A 26,630-nucleotide genomic window follows, 5' to 3' on the forward strand; every position below is an offset into this window, starting at 1 on the left:
GTTTATTACTGCTGTGGAAACATGATTGGCTCCAGGATCCATGTTGACCAATGGTCAGAAGGCCAGTGGCTGGGCTCCTAGAGCTCCGTGTGCCCCCTGTGTGTCCCATCCCTCCCTTGCCCTCTCCGAAGACACTCCATCCTTCCTGGTGGCCCTGGGGTCATGCAGTTTAGGTTGGCACATGGGTCACCTTGAGAAAGTCCATTAAACTGTCTGAACTACAGCTGCTTCACCTGACAGTTGAGGGTGAAGATGCCCCCCTGTCTCTTGGGGTGGTTGTGAGGATGCTGTGAAATGATGCCCTTGAGTCCCTCCCTGGCATCTGGGTAAACAGTCTGGATCCTGTGTTGCAGACACAGTCAGGTGTGTCCTGGGCTGTTCTTTTCTGCGAGGTGGAGGCCAGGGTGGAGGTGGGTCTTCCAGCTCAACCAAGAGCAAGGGCCGCTGTGAGTTCTCTCCTTTTTCCAGAAGGCAGTGTCAGTGCCTTGGTGGCAGTGATGTGTTGGAGAGGTTCTCAGTAGTCTCAAGATTGATTGGCTTTTTAGTGCTTAACCCTTCAGTTAGACTGACATGCTAAGCACCAGGTTTTATTTGGCCCTTAAACGTCTTGCGTCACTTAATCCTGCTCACCTGGCTACCCTCTTGGGCCCTGCCACTTTGTTCCCTGGTCCACTGACAGGAGCTGACGAGGGAGGTGGAGGCCAGGAAGCAGGTTGTCCAGAAGCCTCTGACTCTGTTCTGCCAGGCTCATCAGTATGAGCTCACTGTATTGAGAGTTAGTGTTAGCTCTCCCACCCAGGGGACTGGACCTTTGCCTATATTGTGGTCCCTCGATATCCATGGGGGTTTGGTTCCAGGACCCCTCACAGATACCAAAATCCACGGATGCTTGAGTTCCTTATATAAAATGGCCACGTGTAGTCTGCCTCCGTATCTGCAGATACAGAGGGCCGACCATATTCGTGAGTTCTGCCACTAGTGAGTCTCACCTGGGTATCACTGGAGTTTTGGTTTCCCCACCTGTAAAACAGGAACAGCTCCACCTGCTTCACCAGCTCTGAGTTTGAGAATGTGTTTGAAATGAAAGGCAGATCCGATATCTGCACAATGGCTCCTTTCCAGGGGCTGGCGTCAAGACATCTGTTCCTTCAGTGCACATCCAGGAGGGGTAGCTCTCCACCCAGGACTGGGAGGCAAGGCCGCCCTGGCCCCAGCTGTTACTGATTGCTGGTGCGGGCAGGTGGACTCCAGCCTGGGCTCACAGCAGGGCAGTTGGGTGGCTTATCCCCTCTACCAAGTGGTCTTCCTACCAATGGTGTCCCTTCATTAAAAGAATAAAGTCCAGGCTCTTGGTGAGACACTCAGAGCTCTTTGTAATCTAGCCCCTGCTACCCTCATCCTGTTGTTGGACCAGCTGTTGATCCCTGGGACCAGGACCTTTCCTCTCAGACCCAGCCCTGCCCCTCCAGCAAGTCTGCATGGCTCTTCTTCAGACCGCAGAATTCTCCCCTCCCCTTCTCAAAGGCTCTTCAGTCGCAGGTCATTTTTATTCAAGAAGACTTTGACAAAGTCTTGTTCCGTCCTTGCCTCAAGGTCAAAAAAGATATACCCAAAATGTGGATCTGATTTAGTGCTTCTTCCTTGGATTAATTACAGTCTGACCCTGAGAAATTTCCTCTGGAGTTGTGGAAAGGGTCTAAGAGTTTGTGGAGTCTTGCGGTCTGTTCTGGGGCAGTGCCTTTACCTTCCTGGGCCTCAGTCTGCCCATCTGTAAAATGCAGCAACATTAGAAGGAGTGGACATGGGAGGTGCAGAAACCCAGGCCCTGCCCTTTGGGGGCAGAAGAATTAATGGACAGCTTTGAGGGCCAGATGGCTTCTGTGGAGTTTGCTGAAGCGCACCCAGCTTCAGGTGGGGTTTGTGAGGGCCTCTGGGTGAGGGTCACATGTCCAGCCTGAGACTAGCTCAGATTAGGATGGGTTACACGTGGTGGGGGGCACTCCCTGGCAGTGGGGTAATAGGAAGGCCTAGTCTGAGAAAGGGGGGCTCCCTGAAGGATTCCATGATGGGGGGGGGGGATCCTGAGCACAGCTTTCTGTATCAGCAGCTGCCCTGTGGTGAGGGCTGGCCCCTGGCACCGAACTAAGTACTTGACTCCTGGTGTCTGCGGCTCTCTGTGGGGGAGGCGGGGCGGCCTGTTTTACAGACGAGGTAGGGAGCTTGAGAGGGGACTGCAGACCATGCTCCTGGCTCACAAACCTGGGGCTCTTCCAGCAGCACCCACACGTGAGTGCCTGTGGTGTTTCCGCCGAGATGCACCAGGTTTCGAACCTCACTGCCTGGGTGACTGTGAGCAGGTTTCCAAAACCCATTTCTCCTCAGTGTTCTCCTCCTTTCCCTCACCCCATCCTATTGCTTCTTAGTGGAGGAAGGAAGATGAGATCTTGGGCCATTCCCTAGACTTCTCAGGAAGGAAGAGGCACGAGAAACCACCCAGTCACCCAGGAAGCCTCAAAACTAAAGGGGGAATCTTCGCCAACTTTCCTGTTCCCTCCTCAGCCGTCCTCTGCTCGGTGGACAATTGGGGGTGAATTCTGGCTTTCTGATCTGTAGCTTCCACAGCCCTGCATCTCCCCTTCCTAGTTGATACGCTGTATCTTTACTTGGGGGATGTAAAGGGGTAGGGCAGGAAGGCTGTGTGAGCACATGTGCCTGGAGAGCTTAAAGTAGAGCAGGAATTCTCTGGGTGGACCAGGCAGTGCCTTTTTAACATGCACCTCACCTTCTCTGTGCTGCTGTGATTAACAGCGGAGCCTGAACGTTGGCGAGGGGTGATGTGGAGGCTGGCGGGCAGGAACAGGATGCTTCTTTGCCGCAGTATCCATTTTCAGAGCAAAAGGCAATCTTTTGTTGGGGGAAGGGGCATTTGATTCTCTTGGCAAGGTAGGTGTCGTCCCTGTGTTCCAAGGGATTGGTGTGGTTCTGGATCTTGGATGTGTCTCTCCCGCTTACCCGCAGAGCTAGTCTCTACTGCAATGAGGAGACGTAGGGGAGGGAGAGGGTGTCCTATCTGGATGCTGGTTAGAAACCCCCACGGCTGAGGCTGGGTATCAGAAACCCTCACCCGGGTCATTGGATTCCCATCTCCTTTCCAGCGTGAAAGAGGGCTGGCTGTTCAGGGCTGGAGTGGGGCTTAGTGGGAGAGCAGGGATGTACTCCACGTGTAGTCAGCAAGAGATGGGAATTAGCATCCGGGCAGCTATGAACGCACTGTTTTCCAGCGGCCACAAGTCTTCGTTTCTAACTTAAGGGAGGGCATAGAAGCATCTTTGGAATGATTCCCAAGACATAGATCTGTTTGCAACTCCCTTGCATGAGCTCCCAAAGGTTAATGACCCCACTCCTCAGCCCGGAGATCCCAGCCTCAGGGTCACTGTCTTGTGCATAAGGCCCTCCGAGCACCATGCCCACTCCTGCATCTGCCACACAGATGCGCAGAAGCCCCTTCCATTTCTGCTCTGCCGGAGGATGCCTGTTCATCCTTCCACGTCCTGCCTGCTAAACATGATTGTTCTGTAATCACTGCCCCCTCGCTCCTGAGTGCACCTGGCACCTGCCTCTGGAGTGCAGCTGTGGTAGTTACATCTTGGTTTCTGCACACAGCCTGGGACTTCCCCAGGGGCTAGAATACTGCTTACATGTGTGTCTCCTGCACTTAGCACACACTTGGCCTAGGTTGGTGGGCCTAGCGGCTGGGTTGCACTACCAGGTGGATGTGCGTTCTGCCCATACGTTTTGGGTGTTAATGCTTTTTCCTGTGTCCCTGAAAAGAGTCCTGATTTCTGTGGACACAGGCACATACAAAGAATCTTCATCAGGGAGGCCCTAAGCATTTAGTGGCTGAAGGCAAAGTCGCCTCTCCTAACCCCTACCCCACCCAAGTGCACCCATTTAAGGTAGAGCCCTTTCCTCTCAGGAGGAGCCCTAGAGAAGTCCTCTGAGTTCACTGCATAGGAGAGGGTCAAACAGCACGAACCTGATATACGAACTCAGGGTTGGAATCAAGTCCCCAGAATATTTTGTGCTGGCAAGGGAGGAAGGAGTGCGTTCCCCAGCGTTGTAGCAGGAATAAAACTGGGGAAGATAGTTCTCAAGGAGATACTCTGAGACTGGCCAGCTGGACATGAATGCTGGTTATTGTATTATAATAATGAAAGATCATTTTGTTTAAGACCGGTGGCCCAGAAAACTGGGGCTCCAGGATTGGTCACATGGCATGTTGGTAGGGGAACCAGGACTCAGGTTTGCTGACCCCTGTTTGTCCTCAGTGGGAAAAATCCTGGCTCTGATAAATAATACTGTAGAAGACTTCAGTCTTCCTTTGTAAAGTGGGGTTAATTTTTGCTTCATTTATCTTATTTGATGCAAGGTTAAAATCAAAGTAGATACAGCACTGTTTTGTTTTTCCTTGAGAATTTAAGAAGACCCCAGTTTTCCCCCTCTTCACTCTTGAAAACCATTATTAAGCTCAAGGGGCAGCAAACTTTCTGTGAAGGGCCAGATAGTAAATAGTTCAGGCTTGTGGGCCATCTGGTCTCTGTCACAACTACTCGACCCTGCCAATATAGCATGAAAGCAGCCGTGAATGGTGCACAAATGAGCGTGGCTGTGTTCTGATAAAACTTTATTTGCAAAAACAGGTGACAGGCCAGATTTGGCCCTGAGCCATAGTTGGCCAACTTTTCCTGGAGCTTGGGATGGTGGCCGTGTGCTGGGGATCCTCGTGTAGCGGCTGACCCCAGCCTCCACTCCAGGGGTGGTGCAGGGTGCTGAGCCTTGACCTAGGACGGGTGAGCCCATGTCCCTGGGGCTCAGCCTCCCCGTCTGCATGTGGGGCTGGGGGCAGCGTGGGGTGGGAGGCGCTGCATTAGGTTTTGGATGCTGCCTGTACTTTCATTTGCCATGTTTCCTCTCTTTGTTTTGGAAACCTGTCGCCTGCTTATTCTGCATCTCTGTCTCCTTGGGACCTCTTGAGTAAAACATTCTCTGGGCGCCTCCTGCGGGTGTCTTGGCAGCCTGTCCGGGGAAGCCAAATTTGCAAGTGTGAGGACCTCTTGCCCTCACTGCCTGCCCAGCACTGTCCTGGCTCCTCGGAGAGGCGAGGGGAGGTCAGCTGGGGCCTTTGTTCACATGGAAGTCAGTGAGTCTTTCACTGACCTTTGCATAGAGTGGGCCCTGGTGGCTGTCAGGATTCCTGCCGTTACCCAGAGGTGACCCCAAGGAGGACACATTGCATACTGTCCTACTTCCTCCATGCCACTTGCCAGACCCACCTATCTTGTCTGGTGCCCACGAGGGTCATGATGGCTGAGGGCTCCTCTCCTAGGCAGCTGGCAGCCCCTGACGTGGGCTCTCGGGGCCGGGCTGCCCTGGCGCTAGCTCCACTGTTGGGTGTGGCCCAGCTCAGTCCGCTCTACCCCTGACCGAGTTGGTAATTTCAGCTCCACCTCCAGCCTGTACTGCTCACATTTGCGCACTGAAGGATGCCTCTCCTGGAGGGGACAGACAGAGGCAGGAGAGAAAGGCAACTGTCCAAGCCACTGCCAAGTTCGCTCCCGGGGTCAAAGTGAAGAAGTAACTTTTTCTGCGATGAGCTGCATGTCAAAGGGAGGGGGAGTTTAAAGCTCTGCCTCCTTCCCTCATCCCCCTAGGTGGTCAGCCTCCTGCCGCAGGGAGCTGTGGGTGGAGGCAGACAGCGTTGATGGATGTGGGGTGTCAGTGGCACGCGGGCACACCTTGGCCCTCTCCCCAGAATGGGCTTACGGCGTTTTCCGTCAGCATTCGTGTCCAAGGAGCAAATTGGATTGTCTGTCGCATGCCTGTTACCATGTGTATAATTAATGTAATTTTATATTCACTCAATTACAGTGACACGCCCAACAGGCGGATTACACAGGCCGCCAGTAATGCAAGTCGTCCATCTCCTGCTGCCAGTCGATGAAACTCACCCCTGCAGCTTTGCCAGACCAGTGGCCAGTGTCCCCAGGAGTCGGGTGGGCTGGGAGGGTGTGTGGAACATTTTGTCTCTTAGCAACCCAAAACTTCAAGTCCCCTTACCCCAAAGGCCTTCTTACTAAAGGCAGATTTGGCCAAGATGGTAGTGACGGAGCATTCAGCCGTTCACAGAGCACTCTCAGGCTCTCCTATAAGGAGCATGTAATCTGGACTCCTCGCTGCCTTACAGACGAGCCTCCCCAGGCCTGGCAATACCAGGCAGGGCTCCAGCCCTGGTGCCGTGGGCTTTTACAGCCAAGTGCACAGCTGGTCCTTGTTCATGCTCTCCCAGGCCCACCTCTGCACCCAGAAAACCTGGGACTCAGCTCTGTTTCTCTGAGAGTCTGATTTCTAGGCAGGCTGAAGGCAGCTTTGGGGAGCGTAGGGTGGCATTTGGTGAAGGAGCAGTGAGTTTTGGAAATATTAAACTTAGCACATAGCTGTTATTCCTTTCTTCCCCCCCAAATATAGATTTTTTTTTTTTTTTTTTAATTTTAAGGCACTGTCCTTCCTTACTCCCAAGAGTCTTTCACTTAGAGGACCAACTTGAACACCATGTTGTTATTAATGTTTCTTTGTCCTGGTTCCTTGAAACCAAAGGTGTTAGATGTACCCACCCAGGACTGGCTGACCATGGCTTGGGGTCCGCCTGCTGGCTGAGCTTCACCACCCTGCTTTGGCCCTGCCCTGGACATCCATGTGGGGACCGTGTCACTGCCCTGGAGGAGCCCACGCGGCACCCACAGATAAAGCAGGATGTCCAAAGAGGATGCCTTACGTTTGGAGAGCACCTGGCTGGGTAGAATTGCTCATGCTTCACGAAGGACGTGTGGGCTTTCAGTAGGCTGAGGCGGGTGATCCTGCAGGGTAGGTCTAGCTCCTGCTTTCCCTGTGAATGGGCAGTGAGTGGCTATGGAGCACGAGACTGGGGACCTTTGCCTAGCAACTGTCAGCTGTACCACCTCCCTGCAATACTTGTAGAATATCCCTTGTTTTCCTCATGGGAAATTGGACTCACAGCATGTCCTGAAGGGACTGGGATGGATGCCAGGTCCGTGTAATGTCGAAGCTTTCCCCATCAGGCACAGATGTGTCTCTCAGGTGGCTCTAGGGGAAGTGCAGGGACTTAACCACAACATCACCATAGGTGGGTCCTGTCGACAGTTCTGAGATGCTTTTCTGCAGAGACCTCAGATCTGTTGTGCTGTGGGAACACTGTGCTCCCCACCACGTCAGTGATGGCAAAGGCTCTTCCACTAAACCACCAGGGCCCAGAGTTTCAGTGGAATGGGCTGGCGTTTGCCTCCATCACACCCACAGCAGGGCCTCCCAGGGCCCTGCCTACGTGGCTCTTGGAGGCTGCTGGATATAACACCACCCAATGCTATCATGGCAGGAAAAAGAATAAGGAAGAGCGGGGTCAGAGATCTTGGGAATGTCTGAGGCAGAATGGCAAGTCCATTAAGGGGCAGCCCGGGGCAGAACGAGGCCCAGACAGGAAGTGGGCAGGTCTCCTGCTTCGTTTCCCAGATTCATGGTGGGATTTCCCAAGTTGGGGTGTCCCCTAGGTGCAGGTCTCCTGGCCCTCATCTCATGGGGGCAGCACGGACGAAGGGAAGAGTTCTGACCCATCAGGTGACCCCTGCTTTCATCGCAGCCCCCTGTCGGCTCCCATCCTGTGGCCACCCTGGGCCTTGGTTTACCTCTCGCCTTCTCTGGAGCCCATGGCAGTTTACACTGACATGCCAGCCTGTTTGTCACTGTGTCCTCATCCTTCTGCCTGGCTAGCCTGGGAGCTTCTGGGGCCAAGATGAATCTAATGCACTTCTGCGGCTCCCCTGACTCCCACATGGGCTGGCCAGATACGTGTGAGGTCAGCACCCAGGATATATATGTGGCTGAGTGGCTGGATGCACCCACAGATCCTCCAGCCTCCAGGAGTGCTGTTTGTGGGCTTACAGAATGGTGGGCCAGCCAAGACCCCCTGGCTCTAGAATCAAGACTTGGGGGCTTGGACCCACCACTTAGTAGCTTCGTCATCTTAGGCAAGTGCCTTTACCTTGCTGAGCCTCAGTTTCTTGGCTATAAAATGAAGCAGTTAATAGCTTCTCCCACGAGGAGTTGAGGGTGATGTGCGCTAATGCAGGTGAAGGCCACCTGCACCGTGTGGCACGTGCGGCTTCATTATCATTACTGTAATTGTTCCCATTTCGCTGGTGAGAGAGAAGTGCAGTCAGTGGCAGAATCAGGATTTGAACCTAGTTCTTTCCAACTCCTATTTTTTTGTCTACGATGGATGGGGATATGAGATCATAAAGAGAGCCCTGAGCTGGAGTTAGGAGGTGTGGTTCAGCCATCAGCTAGTTCTCTGTGGCCTTGGACAAGTCACCCCTCTGTCCTGGGCTTCTCTTCTCCCTTATAAATGAAGGACGTTGGAAGAACTGAGGATCTGTGAGGGCCACCAACAGTTGATGCCAGGCAGGTGTGGTTCTCCCCAAGCGTCTAATGGGAACTCCAGCCTGGTTCAGCCTAATATTCTGTGCACCTCAGATGTCTGCCCACATCTGCCTCCTCTGTGGCATGTCGGGAGGGTTGATGGGGCAGCACCTAGGGTGGAAAGCCTCCAAGGCCCGTTGCGGGGAGACAGTCTAAATGGACCTGGATCCAGAGGCTCATCCTGGCTAAGCAGGCTTCCAGATGGACCTATTGTGGGTTCTTCCAAAGCTTTCAGCAAGTAGAAGCCAGGAAGGCCCCACCAGGGTGTGCAGGGGCTGTTGTCTGGTGTGGGTACACTCACCAGTGTTATCAGCTTTAAGACTCCTGCCCTCTCCATCTTCCATGTGCCAGCCAGATCTGTTCAGAGTTTGGGGAAGAGAAAAGCAAAGCCAGCATCCCAACAAAGGTCAAAATCTTAAAACAGGATCCATTTTTTTGGTCTGCCTCCCACATAGCCTTTTGCTCATGTGGGTAACGAGTTGAAAAGACTAAAGGTCTTGTCTTTTCTAAGCCTACCTGTAAGTCTGTTGTTGAGAGTGCAGACTGGAAAGAGAAGAGCACTTTTTTGTGGTGTAATGAAACATAGGATGGTAGATGCCATTCCTCCTCATGGGGATGGGCAGCAGGTCTGTTGTCATCTTTACAGAAGCAAACATTTCCTTGATGTGGAGCCCCATTCTCTGCTCCTAAGAATGAACCAAGTGTACAGGGCCCTCCCTCTCTGCTGCATCCAGTCTCAGGGACAGAACTCAGACACAAATAGTGACACAGAGTTCCAGGCTGAGTGGAGACAGCAGACACACAGAGGACGGAGGTTTGGGAGGATGTGGTGACCCATGGGGAAAGGTGGGCTCCTGGCTCTGTGAAGGAAAAGCCTCTGGCCTGTAGAGTTCCCGGTGGTGCTGGGGTCGTGCTAGGAGACACATAAGCAGAGCCTGGGCAGCTGAGTGGGCCTGGGAGAGGAGCTTGGTGCCCTGGGAAGGTAAATGCTCAGCTGTCTGTACCTTTGCCTGTATCCAGCTTGCGGCAGATTTTTCTCTTGGGATGACTGGCTCACCTGGGCCAGAGTTCCCATGTCCTCAGTGACCCCGGCTCCAAGTCAGAGGGGAGACTTCAGAGCTGCTGCCTCCTCTCTAGACTTACCAGCCCACGCCCCACAGCTCCCCGCAGGACGAGGAAGTTGCTGGGACTGGGCTGGGGTCTCTCTGACCAGCTGCATTCCCTCATTACTCCTCGTTGTTTGTCTTGAGGCAGCTGCATTGAGGCCACCTTGTACTATGTCCACTCATCAGGGCCCAGTCACCAGAGTCCGGCAGGGAGCTTCTGAGGGAGGCACAGAGGTGAAGTGCACACACCATCCCTGCCCTGTGAACCTTGGGGTTGAGGCAGCTGCAATGCAGGGCCGAGAGGCAGCTTGGAATGGAAGACTTGAGTTTGAGTGTTGGCCCTTCGCAAAGACTGCTGTTGACTCAGGCCCCCGTGGGTGTTTTTACTTCCTTTTCCCCTGATCAGTCAGCAAGTCAGCCGCTCCTAACCTCCTCTGGCTGACAGGGTGCACTGGTGTGAGGGACCTGCCCGAGCCAGGCTGCTCGCCCTGACGATGCACATTACTAGGGAGGGCAGCGAAGGATTAGGAGGGAGTAGGTGCTCCTTCCTGCCAAGAGCGGAGGACCCGACAGGAGGCCTTTTGCCCCCTCTTGGAGACTGGACTTCACCCTTGAACTCTCTTCCTCCGTTCTTTTCATTTTCCTTTTTTTAGAGGTTGGCTTCAAATTATCTTATTTTGTTTACATTGCACCCAAGTTTCATGGTACAAAAGACTTGCAGGTGCAAGTATGCCCCGCCTTCATTAACTTCCCCTCTCTTTTTAATTTATGTGATTTCAATTTTCCTTCCCTGTACTGTTAATTAGGGGACCCTCTAATCAGTGCCATTATCACAGTGGTATTCATGTTTAGGAAAGCCGCTAAACAAATGCTTGCAAAATTGCTAAATGGCTAATTAATGTCTGTTAATTAAGAAAATTGCTCATGGTAACAAACCATGCCGTTGCTGGCAGCCGCTAGAAAGACACACACTTGTTGAAATTAGTAGCGTGGCAGGTAGGGGAACATCTGCTCCACGGGGCTTTCCGGAAGTGTGCAGCCCCTCGCTTGGCTGAGAAACTCAAGGCCTGTCCCCTCGCCTTTCTCTGCACACCTCTCCCTATCTCTGTGCCCGCCGGCTGCTGCCCACCCTCCTGCCTGCTCCCGGCTCTGGGCTGTGCTTCCTGAGCAGGCAGAAGGCTGCGCAGCCTGGCTTCGAGGGAGAGACTGGAAGAACATCCTGCTTGGCTATCTCAAAGAAGACATGTAAGCACACTCGTCCTCCATGCTTGTTTTGAATTTTTTCTCTGCTTCCAGGGGTAGCAGCACAATCCCAGGTGGAAAGAGTGAATTAGGGCGGGCTCCTCATCACCAGCACCAGGGCCCCACTCCAGTTGTCCCCAGTGGGCAGCAGAGTGCTTTTGAAATGGGATTTTCATGCTTTTGACTGTGACCCACAGTAGAAAATATATTTGACACAGTGACCCAGTACACACACACATATTTATAAATGAAGTAGAGATTAATGCAAAATATTTGCCTTGAAACAGAAAGCTGTCTTTTATTTTTCTGTTTTATTTTTATTCTGTTCTGGGTTTTTAAAAATAGTGGTTGCAACCCACTAAATTGATTTCACCACCCACTAATGGATTGGCAGCCCATGGTCTGACCAGCCCCATGGTTTAAGTGGATTCATCCTCCCATTTCTTGTGTGGGGAGTCAAGGGCTTCAGGAGTCAGCTTGGGACAGGGTGGCTCGCCACTGGCTGAAGTGGAGAGCCCAGCACCGCCCCTACCCATCCAGCCATCAGGGGCCTCCAGCCCTGTCCCTCTGCTCCTGGGCTGCATGGTTTAGGGTGAGCCTTGGGCCCATCAGAATTCTCCTCCTGGCCCTGCCATCTTCCAGTTGTGAGGCCAAGTGCCCTCATCCCTTGAGTCTCAGTTTCCTCATCGGTAGAAATAGGAATGAGAACCAACCCCCATTCATAGGCCGATTTCGAGTGAAGGTGTATTAATGAACTTTGCTGAGTTGGGGCTCGGTGACCATCTCCTCTCATTACCCATGTGTTCAGTCTGGAACCACCTTGCTCTTCCTGTATGTTCCTGTTCATCCATCAGGGCCCCTCCTCAATGTAGATTGGTCACTGGGTCCTTGCCAGGTCCTGGCCCATGACCTGTGTTCATCCGCCTAGACCCGGCACTCCTCGAAGGCAGGTCTCCCGGCTCCTGCATCCCCAGAAGTGGTGCCTGGCCGCCCTGCAGGGTGGCTCCGGTTTCTGTGATCACTGCGTGCCCTGAGCCTGGCTCAACCAGTGTATTTAACATGGCAAACTCTGCTGCGATGGCAGACTGTGCCGGCCTGCTCCTGCGTGCTTCTACAAAGGAGCTTGATTTTATTTGTCGTGCCTGTAAATCCCCTGTGAATGTGTTTATCAGCTTCTCTCCCTCCCGCCCCCCTCCATTGTACACCGTTGAGCCGGCGACCCAAGCAGCAGCTCGCACCTCCCTGCCAACCTGAGCCCGCCGCCCGCACGCCCGCCGCCCACCCTTCGTTTTGGTTTAATTTTTGTTCTTTTAAGCTTCTCCTGCGCTTCTCCATGTGCTGTGATCTATAACCTGCCTCTACTGTCTGGCCTCACAGGGTCCTCCGGGGTCACAGCCCTCGCCGCACGCACAGCCTCCACCTCACAATCCCAGCAGCATGATGGGACCCCACAGTCAGGTAAACGCACTGTGGCTCGCCCGCCCGCCGGGGGGCGTGGGGCACCAGGAGGACAGAGCCAGCAGAGGAAAAACAAAAATCAAAATGTGCTCTAGCCATTGGCTTTGAGGCTTTATTGACCAAGGAGATCCCCCCCCCAAATACATCTTTTTTCTCCTAAAGATAGCCTTCATTCCTTGGACATCACACACCCCTTGGATATGAAACCGAAAGAAAAGGAAAACTATTTCTGTGACCTTGCCAGCGGCCTTTGCGTTTTTGTTTTTTCCTCTCTCACTTTTGGTTTGGTTTTTGAGTTTGGTTAACCATTGTTTGTAACCGAAGCTGCATCCCTGGCCTTTTCTTTGTGCACTCTTGCTGCTGAGAAAGCTTACTTCCCCATTCCCCTGCATTACGTTAGGGCGCCCGCTGTCCCCTCACTGTTTTCATTGTGTACCCTCTTCCCCACCCCCAAACCCTGGCTCCCCTCCCCCACCCGTTTTGTCGGCAGTTTCCGTGTGTGTGCGCGTGTGTGAGCTCGTGTCCAGCTTTGTCTGCACACTTGGAAATTTTCTGTATGAGTCCCTTTCTGATTCTTCACCTGCCCTTACCAGGAGCAGGGGTCTCCCCCTTTGACCTACATTGATGTAGCTCCCCTTTGTGACCTGTACCAAATCCCAGCCGCTGCCCGGCACCAAGTCCCCACCTAGATTGCCCGGCATCTCCGCCAACAGTTGTGGGAATCACATTCGTTGTATGCATCTATCACTCCCTTCCCCGGAGGGAAGAGGCCGCTGGGAGGAAGAGAGTTTAAAAGATCACTAGTTGTAACAAAACTGGACTTTGTGAAGTGGAGCGCGTTTGTGTTTGTCACTGGGCAGTACTGCAGGCTGTCATTGAACTAATGCCCTGTAATTGCAGCCTTTTATGTCACCGCGATACGCAGGCGGCCCCCGGCCCCCGATCAGAATGGGAAACCAGGTACTGTACCTTTTCATGTTCTCTCCCCTCACTCGGCCACCCTTGACCCCAGCTGGATTTTGACTCAAATCAAAATATGGGAGAAGGATTGGGAGGTGAAGGGACAAATTTCACATGGGAGGCAGCTTATAAGCAGGTCCCCAGAGAGGGCCCTGTGTCTGCTTGGTGCCCTGTGCAGCCCCTCCCAGTATTTCACCTGCCTCTCCTCTTGGGCTTTGGGCAGTTCTGGAGCTCAGAGGGCAACAGCAGAAGCAGCAGGGTGGGAATACAGGGTTTCCGCTATTCTAGAGAAGGTGGTAATGCCCCAGCCCCTCCCTTCCAGTCCCTTCTTGGAAAAGGGTCTTCCTCCTTAATGAAGTTAATTGACAACGTGCATTTTTTTTTTCCTGGAAGCTTTTGAGAATTGCCAAGGCTGGTAAATATAATCCTGCTGTTAAAGGGAGAAATGGCCCGTAGGAATGCTTAGATCAGGGGCCCGGATGCAGCGAGAAGGACATTTGTGAGTTTTTAAGCACTGTCTGCCAGTGTTGCAGACCCAACTCAAAACAAGAAAGGATTTGTTTATGTAATTAGAAAAGTGGTCTGCTGACAGGGAGTGCTTTTCAGCCTGGGGGTTGTGTGCCTTATGCTGGCCCATTGTGTGGGGGGCAATCCTAGGTGGTCTGGAGAAATCGGCCCCTAGCTGCCCTCCCTGGTTCAGCACATCCAGGGGCGGGAGGGGAGCTGCAGAGGTAAAGATGAGTATCTTCTTTTGAGGATAAACAGACTTGTAAAAGAAACTTTAGAGAAACGTCAGGGAAATTTCTTTTCATACCCAAATATTTTTGTATACATAATTTTTAGAGTGACCTTGCAGAAACCCTTCAAAAAATCTGACAGCAACGCCAGCGCATCCAGCCCTTGTTGCCTTTGAAGCTGGGAGTTAAGTCACCAGCTAGATTGGCGTTACCTGAATGTGATTTCTTCCATTCTCAAGGCTCTGCAAGAAAGCCCCCGAGTGAGACGATACAGGGACTTTAGAGAGACATTCATAACCGGAGGACTGGTTTTAAAATAGTTAAAAAAAGATTTTTTTTTCCTCCAGAAGTCTTTTCTTTCCTATTTCTTTGACATGAAGGAAACATTTGGGGACAAGAATTAGAGACCCAGCTTTTTGAGCAAAGAGCAACCCTAGGATTTATCACAGATGAGGAAACAGAGGGTCAGAGTGGAGTGGTGACTTCCCCAAGTCTCCCAATGATTGGAGCTGAGCTTGAGTCAGTCTCCAGCTCCCGGCCCAGTGCTGTTTCCTCTCCATCTCACCCTGTTCAGTTAGCTTTCATGGTTGTAAAAGTGCTGCCCCTGCCTGTTTTTAACGGGCTGCCAAGTGGGCCTCCTCTGCCATCACGTGTGTGGACCCCGGCAGCGGCTTTCCCTCCTGCCCATCCAGGGCTCTCCTTGGCCCCCACTGGCCTCTGCCCCAAGGAGAGAACAGATGCTTATCATAATTGTGGCCCTTCCTCCAGCAATTAAGGGACATGAGAGGAAACGTGTATGTTACTATTTATCAATTAAGCATGAGCAAGTGCCCAAGAGAGCAAATGGAGAATAAATCTGTCATCTGTACCTTGCATTACAAATCAATTGGCCCACCCCCCACCTTCCATTGGAAATCTACAGCGATTTCCAGTATTTTTTGTGAACTCAAGAAATTTTTGTCCCCCAAGGAGGGGATGTGCCCTTTTCCTGGGAATTGACTTGGTCTATTGGTCCAACAGAAACCTCTCTGCCTCTTGAGTTAGCTCAGCCCTCCCCATGGCAGGAGGAGGAAGCAGAAGCAGCTCAGGCTCACGTCACCTCCTGGGTTAGGGCGATGAGAAGGGCACTTGGGGGGACAAGGAGCTAAGGGTCGTTGACCTGGCCTTAAAGTCTTGCAAGGCCATCCTCCCACCTGCCTCCCTGTCTAGAGGTTTGGAGCCTTGTACAGAGAGCACTGCTGTGTTCCAAGGAAGGGTGGATGGACAGGCAGTGAACATGGGCTTCAGCAGGGCTTAGAGGAGGGCTGGAAGCCCGGGTTGTCAGGCAGCCCTCACATCACGTCCCAGTGGAGCCTCTGCCCCGCCCAGCTCGCGGACTTGGGCAGGCAGCTGAGTGACCGTGCAGATGCTGCTGGGATTTGTCTGTTCCCTGGGCAGACACTTCCTGCGCCTGCCCCACGGTGCTGGAGGCGAGGCTCTGGCCTACTTCCAGGAGCCCATGAGACAGCTCCAGAGTATCTCTGTCCCCAGCAGGCCCCGAGGGTGTGTGCATGGCATGTGCTTGCAGTCCCATATATGAGCCTTTATTTTTCTTCTGTCTCACACCTGAGGGCTTCAGCCTTCTCAGTGTGGACCCTTTTACCTTGGTCATTGTACACCTTCCTTCCCTGGCGGAGGAGGCCCAGACTGCCTCATCTCAGCATCACCCCAATGACAGAAGGAGGGAAGTACTCCCAGGCCCTTTCTGGATCTCTGGGCAGCCCTACTCTTCTGAGTCCTGATACACAGCAGGGTTAGGGGAACCCAAGGGGGAGCTTCCGGCCAGAACTGGTGGTCAACACTGGGCTACCTGGAGAGGAAGCAGTTCCCGACCCCCATGGCTGCTCCAGCAGAGTTAGATGGGGGACTTCCAAGACCTGGGGAGTCTCCTGGCATCTCAAATCCCGGGAGCCCCCAAACCAGACAGCCACAGTGGCAGGTCTTCTTGTGTCGTCTCAGTCCTGTCACCAGGCTCGAGAAATAACCCAAACCCCAAAATGGGAAGACGCAAACCAGCCAAGTGATTCAGAACTTGGGAACTCGGGGGTGGGTGCAGAGCTGGGAGAAATCAAGAAATCAAAGCAGCTGAGACCCAGGGCTCTTAGCAGCCCCAGGCAGAGGGAAACAGCAGATGCCAAATGCAGCTTCATGGACAGCAAGTACCGCAGGCTTATGCGGCCCTCCCGTGAGCACCCCGACCCCATACACAAACACCAGTCTGATGCTGACAGTGAGAACTTGCGCCCCATTTCTCACCCCCTCATTCCAGAAGTGATTTGGGGTTCACTGTCGGGTCAGTAGCTCCCCACTCAGCCATCCCCACAGCACAGTCAGGGCTGGGGGCCCCTCGGCAGCGTTAGGGTGGGGGTCCCTGTCACAGGTGCCAAGCTTTCAGGAAGGCTTTCCTCTCCAAGCCAGGGGCCAGTGCGTAGTCCTGAGGCATGGGGTTCTAGAATCAAATATCCCCCCGGCCCCTAGCTGTACTTTTCTCTTTTCATATTGCAGCTGAAATAACTTCAGTCTCAAACAGATCACTTTTAATGGGTTTTCATAGTGGGTATGCCAAACATTCACGCTGGAAACCCCTGGCACCCAGTCCTCACCTTCTCTGTAGTAATCCCACCAGCGTGCACACTTGTATCAGGCTTTAGGGGGCAGGTTCTCATTCAGTGTCCTGCTCACCCTCTCCTAGAGGCCTTCTCCTTCACCCCTGTCAGAAGGTGGCATTTCACATGGTGGAAGAAGACAGGGAATCGGGTCCTGAGTGTTCCTCCTGTTCTGCCGCAATGGCTCCGGCAGGTACTCAGACCCATGGAGACAGCAGTGCTGGGCGATGGTTCCTCTCCCTCTGGTGAAGCACCCATGCTGACCCACGCCAGCTGGGGCTGATTGCTAAGCCACTCCCTCGGTCCCCCCAGCCAACAGGCAACGAGAGTGGTCTCTGGGGAAGCCCAAAGTGACCCTAAATGGTCAGATGGGGAGCTGGGCAGGCAGGTGCATCCCCTTCTATCCCCCAGCTCCAGGAAGCAGCCACTCAGCTCATGTCTTACGTCTCTTTCAGCCTCCGGGAGGAGTTCCTGGGACACAGCCACTGTTGCCCAATTCCATGGACCCCACGCGACAACAAGGTGGAGAGGGCAGGGCGGGCTGCCAGGGCGGGGGATGTTGGGGAGGGCTCCTCCTCCCCTACTGTTTGCCTCCGCCTCCTGCCACTCACCCCTCTCTCATGCAGGGCATCCCAACATGGGAGGATCAATGCAGAGAATGAACCCTCCCCGAGGCATGGGGCCCATGGGGCCTGGCCCACAGGTAACTGACTGCCTGCCTGCCTGCCTGCCTGTCTTTCTGTCTCCCTGGCCATCTGTGTGCACCCGCTTTCTCTCCTCTTTCCAAGTCTGTCAGTCTTTCCTCATTGTGCAGCTCACAGAAGTGAGGGGAGAAGGCATGACCATGGCTGTAGCTGCCCTTTCTGCCCATGGATGGCCCCACACACAGCCAGGAGCAGCCCCGCAGCAGGCAGAGTCGAGGGGACCCCCACACACACCCAAGGAGCTGGGGAAGAGGGGCATCTGGGAGCCTTCCGTGGGGAGGATTTGAGGAATTTGGAAGGCAGGGGTCTGAGTGCCCGAGCAGTGATATGAGTCCCCAGAGCTTCCTCCCACCTGGGTGGTGGGGGTGACTTGAGTTGGCTTATTGGTCAGTTTGTTGTGACCCAAAGGCAGGATATTACACTATTCTGTCTGCAACTTACTGTTTGTCTGACCTTGGACAAATCACTTTGACCTCTGTGGGCCCCAGTAAGCCCCGGTGACCCCACCTGTCCGGTGAGAGGTGATTCTCAGTGGTACCACCCCAGCCAAGAGGCGGCCTGGCATTTGCCGTTTTCGTGTACCAGGCTTCTGCCTAAGATTTCTTCTGACCAGAGGGGCTCCACTGCCAAAACGGACAGTTCAGGAGAGCCTCTGGGAGAAACTCTCTGAAGTGCTCTGTCTCCCTCGTTACAATTCCAACACAGTGCTGGCTCCTTGCGACCCAGCTCCGTACCCCACAGGTCCCGAGTCCCGCCAGACCACTGGGCACGGGTCTGACAGGCCGCTCCTGTTCTCGAACCTTCTCGCAGTTGGCTGCCACTCTTCTGAGTGTGTGAACGTGGCTCCGTGTCCTGCAGTAGCTGTGGCGAGTTTGCCATGCTCTGCTCTCCTTGGGAATTCTCTAGAACCTGACTGTCTAGAAGAAGCCAGAAGTCTGAATACGGAGAGGGACATTTCACAGTGAGAGTGGGAGGATTTTGTTCCAGGGTGTTCCTTCCCTTCTTTTCTGCCCCGCCTGGAAGCCTGCTTGTCTCTCCCACCCCTGCTTGAGGGTGTTTGGATTCTCTGGGCCCTGCACAGGTTTCCGGTTCCCGGGGGGTGGAGCAGTGCCCTGCTCACACAGGCATGCTTCCGTAGGAAGAGGTGTCTGCCCACACCCCACAGTCCTCCGCTCTGTCGGAATTATGTTTACAGCACAACCAGCCCACTGCTTTCTTCTCGGTGATGGCTGCAACATCTGTGGTGTTGAAAGATTTTAGGGAGGTCCTTGTCTTTTGTTGGCCCCATAATCCTAAAAGGAAGCAAGCCCACAGCAATTGCAGCTCCAGTTTTCTTGTTTTCTTTTCTTTCCTCAAATCCCCCAAAGCTTGTGTTTTCACCAGCTCCTTTTAAGCCACCGGAGTGGCCCCTTCCTGCCAGGCGGCTGGCTTGAGCTGACCTCTGCAGGAACCTGGGGGAGGGACAACAGGGGCTGAAAGCACTGTTCCCTTTCCTGAGTCAGAAACTTTCAGATTCCTCGGCTGCACACTAGAGATACTCTTAGAGTAGAAATCAGTGGTGGCCTTGGGCTTCCAGAATGCCCTGGGGAGTCTGGGAGATACAGGATGATGGAAGACTTCACCACCCACCCCTCTGGATTCTTAGAGACTTAGCAGCTTCATCTGTAACATGGGAAGAAGACCAGTATCTGCCAGGGTTGCTGAAAGGAGGAGGCTCGAGTTCTTGGCTGATGCTTGGCACAGAGTGGCCTCTTAGTAAGCAGTTTGTGTTTTCCAACTCGGGGGCTTAAAATCAATGTTCAGGACTCGAGCTGCTTGGGTTTGGTGATTGCTTCAAGTTTCTTTTTTCTGGCAAAGGCCATTAACAGCTTGTTAAGCCTGTAGTAATACTGAGGTTCCAGAAGCTGGGAATGGATATTATCAGACGGACTGAGAGCAGTGTGTTCCGGAAGTTTATGACTTCCTTCTGGCTTAGCAGGAGTCGAGTCATGTCCATGTCCCTGACCAGCAGTCTGGCACACCCTCGTGGCACATTTTAAAGATGTGGGAGTCCTGAAGGCTGAGATCTTGTGGGAAAGGGCCTCCTGGGCCGAGTGTGGCCTCCCCAGTAGGCACAAGGGTGGAGCTCTCTCACAAGCCCTGAGAGGCAGGAGAGGCTAGCCTGGGGGTGAGGCCAGCTGGCCCTCCCCACCCCTGTCAGCCTCAAGGGCTCTGAAAGCATCTCTCCTGCCCCCCCCCAACCCAGTTTTATTGAGATATAATTGACATACAACACTTTGTAAGTTTAGGGTGTACAGCATAATGGTTTGACTTACAAACATACTGAAATGATTACCCAAGTAAGTTTTAGTGAGCATACATCCTCTCATACAGATACAAAATTAGTGAAATAGAAAAATTTTTTTTCCCTGTGATGAGAACTCTTAGGATTTACTCTCTTTAACAGCTTTCGTATTCAACACACAGCAGTGTTAATCATATTTATCACGCTGTACGTTATGTCCCTAGTACTTACTCATCTTGTGATTGGAAGTTTACCTTTTGACTCCTTTCCTCTAATCCTCCAGCCCCCTGCACCCCTCTCCCCACTGGCCACCTCTGGTAACCACAAATCTGATCTCCTTTTCCATGAGTTTGTTTGTTTTTGAAGTATAATTGACCTACGACAGTATGTTAGTTTCTGTTACACAACACAGTGATTGGATATTTCTGTACATTTCAAAATGATCACCACAGTATGTCTAGTTGTTATGATGTGTCACCAAAGATATTACATAGTCATTGACTGTGTTCCCCGCACTGTACGTTTCATACCTGTGACTCATTTATTTTGCAAATGGAAGTTTCTACCTCTTGATCTCTTCACCTGTTTCTCTCTTCTCCCAACCTCCTCCCCTTTGGCAACCACCTGTTTGTTCTCTGTAACTGTTTCTGTTTTCTTAGGTTTGTTCATTTGTTTAATTCTTTAGGTTCCACATATGGGTGAAAATTACACAGTATTTGTCCGTCTTTATTTCACTTATTTCACTTAGCAGAATACCCTCAAGGCCCATTCATCTTGTCACAAACAACATGATTCCTTCTTTTTTATGGCTGAGCAATATTCCTCTGTGTGTGTGTGTGTGTGTGTGTACACGTACACCACATTTTCTTCATCCATTCATCTATTGATGGACACTTAGGTTATTCCCATATCTTGGCTATTGTGGGAAATGCTGCAGTGAACGTAGGGGTTTTTGTAATTAGTGTTTTTGGTTCATTCCTAAAGTGCTTTTCCCATGCCACCTATACCCCTCTGGGTAGGGTGCAGTATTAAATTGCAGAGCCAGATCTTCAGAGCAGTCCAGATGCCTGCATCAGCCCCTCACCGGGGGCAGAAAGGCCTTGCCTTGAGTGAGCCTGGGCCTGAGCAGGATTGGGGTGTGGGATGGATCACAGGTTCTGGGGTCAGCCAGGGAGTAGGCATTGCAGAGCCTAGAAGTTTTGGACCTTCAGGCTCCCCCTACCCCCCACCCCCAGCTCTTTCTCTCTGTCCACTGAGGGTGCTGCCCTGGTCACTCCCAGTGGACAGGAGAAGGATGAGCTTAGAGTGCTGGGAAACTGTTCTGGCCACGGCTCAGCCACATTTGGCCTCCCGTCCTGCATCTGCAAGATAGGTGACTGGGTGATGACCTCATAGGGCTCACGGTGGGGCTGCAAAAAACAGTGGCTGTGAGACACAGACCTCAGCACCAGGCACTGTAGGGTGTTCCACGGATCCCATCCCCTCCCTAGAACCTGGGCTCAGGGGGAGCCCTGTCCCTACTGTGCCTGGGCCATTAGGAAAGGTGACCAAGCCCCTTCAGGCAGTCTTCAGTAAGCACAACTGCGTGCTCAGTGCTGTGCTGAGACAAGACACAGAGGTAGGAACCTTCCGCCTGTTATTGCAAATAAGTGGGGAATAAGATTGCTAATAGTGGGCCCACTCTGGAACTTTCTGAACAAAGAATAGTTGCAGTGTGGTCTTGGGGCTACTTGATTTCAAAACCGAATGGAGTGACATCGTAGTTTTTGAGGTTGTGTTGCATTTTAGCCTCAATGTCACAAAGGATCCAGCAGTTCTTTTCAGAGTCACAAAGGAACCCTCAGTGCCTGAGGTGGGTATTACTCTGTTCTGGTGAAATGGCCAGTGCTGAAAAGGAGGCAATAGACCCACTTAATTGTGTCCTCTCCTTAAAGAATCATGCATATGCCCGTGTCAGGTGGAAACTTTTGGTTAAGTTTTTCAAAAGCGAATCCTGTTAGGATGAGGCTGAAACTGCCCAGGCTCCTCAGGCTCACGCGGCAAGAACACACCGCGCGCAGGGGCTGCAACCCAACAGACCCTGCAGATGCCGTGTCCCGCGCTTCTGCCATTCTGGTTGTGGGGGAGCCAGCCTGGCCTGGGATCCGGTGCTGCCCTGGCTTATCTGCATTTGAGAACGTCTGGTGAAGGGTGAACCCACAATCTCTAGACAGTCCTGTGCCGTCAGAAGAAACCACCTCCCCCCGCTGATCCAGGACAGTCCAAGCTCAGTGCCCCTGAGCAGAGGCCCCAGAAGGAAATGGATCGTGAGCCTGGCCAGAGCACCAGGGCCTGGGTGAGGACAGAATGGGGCCACTTGAGGCCCTTCCCATGGTGGCCCTTCAAAGGCCTCCCGGTGGGACTGCCCAGGCTGCCATGTGGCTAGTCCCCTACCCGACAGCTTGGAGTCCCCTTTGACAGACCCACCCTAAAGACTGATCTTCTGGGCCCAGGCAGCATTGAGAAGGAGCCCCTGTGTTGAGGGGTTTCCAGGGAGCAGAGGGAGGCCTCAGCCCCTGCCGGCTGTGCTGTGCTTTCCCACGTCACCACAGAACCTGCCCAGAACATGGAACTGAGACCGAGAGTGTGAGCCTGACCCTTTATAGCTCCTGACTATGAATCAGACTCCTCTGCCCAGGGTGTTGGGCAAGTCAGGACACGGTAGGGGTGTGGGAAGATAGACACACACACCCCTGGATGTGGCTGGCCCCAGGGCTGCACTGAGAACTCCTCCCGTGTCTCTAACTGCCCCGTCACTGCAGGGCAGTGCTGACAGCAGAGGAAGGGGGAGAGTCTGGCTGTGGTCACAGCCCAGAACCCAGTGCTGTGGGCAGGCAGGCGCTGGGAGAAGAGACAACCATTTCTGCTGAGTCTGTGAAGCATGCTTCCAAGCCCTCCTGTCCTCTGAAAAGGCTGCTGTTTCTGATTTGAAAACTTCCCTCTGAAACCTTTCAATCCTACTTTCACCCCTGATTTACTGTGTGGCCTTGGGCAAGTCTTTGGCCTCTCTGGGCCTCTAGCTTGATCTATGAAGTGGAGACATTTGAGTGGCCCTTGGAATCTGGGTCACTGCAGTGGGGAGGATCTGGTGGTCCTGCTGCCTCTTGGGGAATGGCCGTGCTGGCTGTGGGCAGGCTCCCAAGGGTGGGGTAGGGTTAGGGACAACAGATGGTGCACCCGAAGCCTCCCCCGAGGGTCTGCATGCCCAGACGTCTTTCAGGGGCGAGCACCCTGCATGTCTGCTCCCCACCCCACTCTGTGTGCTGCCGCATCCTAGGCTCCCGCCAGCCCCCAGGCCAGCCTTCCACCCTGGCCTCTCCTGGGTGTGAGAGGTAGCCGGATGCAGCTGCAACCCCTGAAAGAGATCTCATTCTGTATCTGGAAGACCTTTCTGATTGGCCGGGAGTGGGCTGCTCGGGGAGGTGGAGAGCTTCCTGTTCGGGAAGAGCGGAAGTGAGGCTGAGGTTTGTACAGGGGATTTAGTAACTGCACGTGGGCTTAGAAAGGGCCCTTTAAGACCTGAGGTTCTGTGATAGTCAAGGCAGCATTAAGGGCTTTGGTGTCCGCCCTGATAACATCCCACGTTGGTACACACCTTCGTGGGCTGACAGTGCTTCAGAGCCATCATTTCACTTGATCCTCACACAGGCCCTTAAGACTCGGGGCTCTTTGTCCCTGTTTCATGGACAAGGTAGCAAAGCAGAGGGGTTGCAGCTCTGAAACCGTGTGCATAGCTTCTGAGCCTCAGTGTTTTAATCTTTAAAGTGGGTATAGTAATGGGGGTGTTGTGGTGGTTAAATGTAGATGATACAAAGCCCATACCACAGCCTGACATGGAGTAAGCACTGCTGTGTGGTCTGCCCTGTCACCAGCAGTGGCTGAGCCGGGGCAAGCTCTCTGTGTTCTGACCTCAGATCTGGGGCTCTGCTCACCACCCAAGGCATCCATCTATAGAGAGGGCCTGGCCTCGCACATCCCCAGAGCCTGCCACTGTTTCCATGAGGGCAGATGCACGTCTTCCGGCCCAGGGACTCGGCCCTGAGCAGGCACGGGGGACGTTTCCACACGTGCCAGCTCCCTGAGGAGCCCTCCAAGGCCGCCCTCCCCTGCCTCCCCCCACTCCGGGCCTTGCTCTTTGCCAGCCAGCCTGGTGCTCTGCTGTTGTTGTCCACGCCATCTGGGCATCTTCTAGACTCCAAGCCCCTTTCTGGGTGACCAAGCAGAAGAGGTGGCCCCTGGCTGAAGGACCTGCCACCAGCCTGATGGTGGCTCTGAGTTTGTCACTTCTGGCTGTTGAGCCTCCTGTGTGTCCCCTCTCCCATCTGCCTCCTCCCACCTCCTCCCTGCCGCCCACATGTGTGGTGTAGTGTGTGCAGACCCTGAGGCTCACAGATCTAGGTTTAAACCCCAGCTGAGGCATTCGCTGACTGTGACCTTGGGAAAATCTTTCTCCTCTCAGACCCTCAGTCTCCTCTTCTGTACAATGGGAATAATACTAGCTTTATGGCATTGTTACAAGGTTCAAACCAGAGACTATGCAAAATGTGTTATGTGTTCAGTAAAAAACAGCTAATGCTGATTGTTCCTTTGCATTAAAATTCCACCAACCTGCTCCTTTCAGATTCTCCTACAAAGGTGAAGTGAAGCTCAAGCTACAACCAGGCTTGTTTTACTTTTCATTCACTTCTTCACTCCTTCGTTGATAATTCAGCACCCAGTCTTTGCCGGCTTGTGTGTGGGGTGACACGGGCTATGAAGATCATTTAGATAGACCTCCCACCTTCCAGAGGTACTCAGAGCCCAGTGGAAGAGATGGACATGTGGCCACAATCATAAGCCAGTGTGTTCCAGGCTGTGGGGAGAGGACATTATAAGGCACTATGGAAGTAGTTGTGATGGAGCAGTTAACCCCAGGGGGTGGGCAGAGAAGGCTTCGCAGAGGAGGTACTGTTTGAGTTGGGTATTGGAAGATATGTAGGAGTCTGCTGAATGCAGAAGGGAAGATTTATCCCTGTAAAGAAAATACCTCTGGAAGAGGGGAGTCCACGAGCAGCAGCAACAGGAGATGAGCCAGGTGAAAAGAATGCCTGGTCCAGGTGCTCTTGTGACCCACCCCACTGCCTTGGTGGGTTGTATCGAGCTGAGCTGGGACTCTTGCAAGTTTCCAAGCTCTGTGTAGACTCTTATCTTAAACAGAAGGGTGCTTCCCCTGAGCAGAGAGTGAGCTTTCCTCCTCCTCCTCCTCCATCAGTGTGCCTGGTGAGGGCCCCACGTGAATCAAATGACTTGACCCTGGGGTGGGTTTGGGGGATAACCCAGACCTGGAGCGGGGTGGGCTCTGTACATGCTGGACCCCTTCCACATTCAGACCCAACCCCTGCCTGCAACCTGCCGGCAGTTCCTTCTTCCCCAGAGTTTCTAAGGTGGGTGGTAGTCACGAGCCTGTTCTGTTACGGAGCCTGTTCCCCTTTCCTGCCTGAGGCCAAAGTGCAGGTGCATCATGAGCGCCATGCTGGAGCCCCTATGATTTTGAGAGACCCATCCTGCAGCCCCTGAAGATGCATTTAAAGCTGTGACTGTCCCTCTGTGCTGGCTTATCATCATGGTCCTGTCATTGGTTCTCACCCCCCCCCAATTTTTCTTAATGAATGTATTACTTTTTCATCAGATTCTTTTCACAGACTAACCCTCTTGCTTATGTTCTGTTTGTTTTTCCTCCCTCCTCCTCTCTCTGGTTCCCCTTCTCCTTCTCATAGACTGACCCTTGGTTATCGTTGCAGAGTTACGGCAGCGGCATGAGACCACCACCCAACTCCCTCGGCCCCGCCATGCCCGGGATTAACATGTAAGGCAAAAACGACCCTGTTGGTGGCTCAGAGTCCACGCCACACTGGTGATGAGACCTCTCATGCCTCATGTAGTGCTTATCCGTGCCAGGCACAATTCCGAGCTTGCTGCAGGGATTCACTCACCAAATCTTCATAATAACCCTGGTGAGGTGCTTATTATCCCCCATGGACAGATGAAGTAACTGAGGCACAGAGAGCCTCACGCAGCGCTAAGTGGCAGGGTCAAGATTTGAACCTCTGTACGTTGATCACTGTTCCAGTGTTTCAGTGATTTAGCCCCTTTGTGATGGTGGATCCCTGTAAGAATCTGTGTGTTCCCTTCTTAGGAAAATGCACATGCGGAGGAAATGTGATTATTCTTCACAAGTTTTATATATAATTTGCAGGAGTTTGTAGATTTCTGCGCATGGAACTATGCGTTATTACCCAGAACAGCCCTAGGACTGTCCTTATCAGTGGTTTCAGCCCTCTTGTTCTGCCCCTGGCACAACCCCCTTAGTGGTTATGGCACCTTTTTCATTGTCCCCATCTCTCTCTCCCTCTCTCAGGGGCCCGGGAGCTGGCAGACCCTGGCCCAATCCTAACAGTGCTAACTCAGTGAGTACCCAGGTTGGGGGTTGCTGTTTGCTAGAGATGGGGTTCTAGGGTACAGGGTGGTTCCCGTCCCCAGTTTGGCCATGTCATGGGGAGTGGAAGGCAGCAAGATTCTGCCTGATGCCTCCAAGGAGAAGCCTACCTGTCAGGGGAGACTTGGGGCCATCAGGGGCTCTGCCGTCTGCTCTGCAGAAGCTTAGGGGTGAGCTGGGAGCCGCGCTCGGAGCACCGTCCACGTTGAGCTCCTGCCGATCTCTTCCCGGCAGGCCTGGCTTCCAGCACTCCAGTGAAAGATCTGGGAAGGGGCTCAGCGCACACAGTTCTGGGTGGGAGGCTGGGGCTTGGGGCCAAGCTCTCACTTTCCTGTCCTCGAACAGGAGGGTCTTCTGTGCCCATAGGCCCCTAAGGCTCCCTGCCAAGGCTCTTGGAATCAGTTCAGTATAGGAACTGGACTTTGTTCAT

The 26,630-nt window shown here is 53.2% G+C and overlaps 1 protein-coding gene across 4 annotated transcripts in view; it reads left to right on the plus strand.

Annotated features, from left to right (window-relative positions):
• The window catches only part of SSBP3 (single stranded DNA binding protein 3), a 157,837-nt gene that overhangs the window by 118,929 nt on the left and 12,278 nt on the right, over positions 1-26,630 (plus strand). For 2 of the 4 annotated variants that reach the window (XM_074376424.1, XM_074376426.1), the window contains 6 exons: positions 12,276-12,356; positions 13,257-13,316; positions 17,154-17,220; positions 17,325-17,401; positions 25,506-25,570; positions 26,123-26,171. In XM_074376424.1, coding sequence (XP_074232525.1) covers positions 12,276-12,356; positions 13,257-13,316; positions 17,154-17,220; positions 17,325-17,401; positions 25,506-25,570; positions 26,123-26,171 — 399 coding nt within the window. The remainder of the gene's footprint in view (positions 1-12,275; positions 12,357-13,256; positions 13,317-17,153; positions 17,221-17,324; positions 17,402-25,505; positions 25,571-26,122; positions 26,172-26,630) is intronic. The other 2 variants (XM_074376425.1, XM_074376427.1) reach the window with 1 other exon arrangement.

The sequence above is a fragment of the Camelus bactrianus genome, chromosome 13, assembly GCF_048773025.1.
Source record: "Camelus bactrianus isolate YW-2024 breed Bactrian camel chromosome 13, ASM4877302v1, whole genome shotgun sequence".
NCBI lineage: Eukaryota > Metazoa > Chordata > Mammalia > Artiodactyla > Camelidae > Camelus > Camelus bactrianus.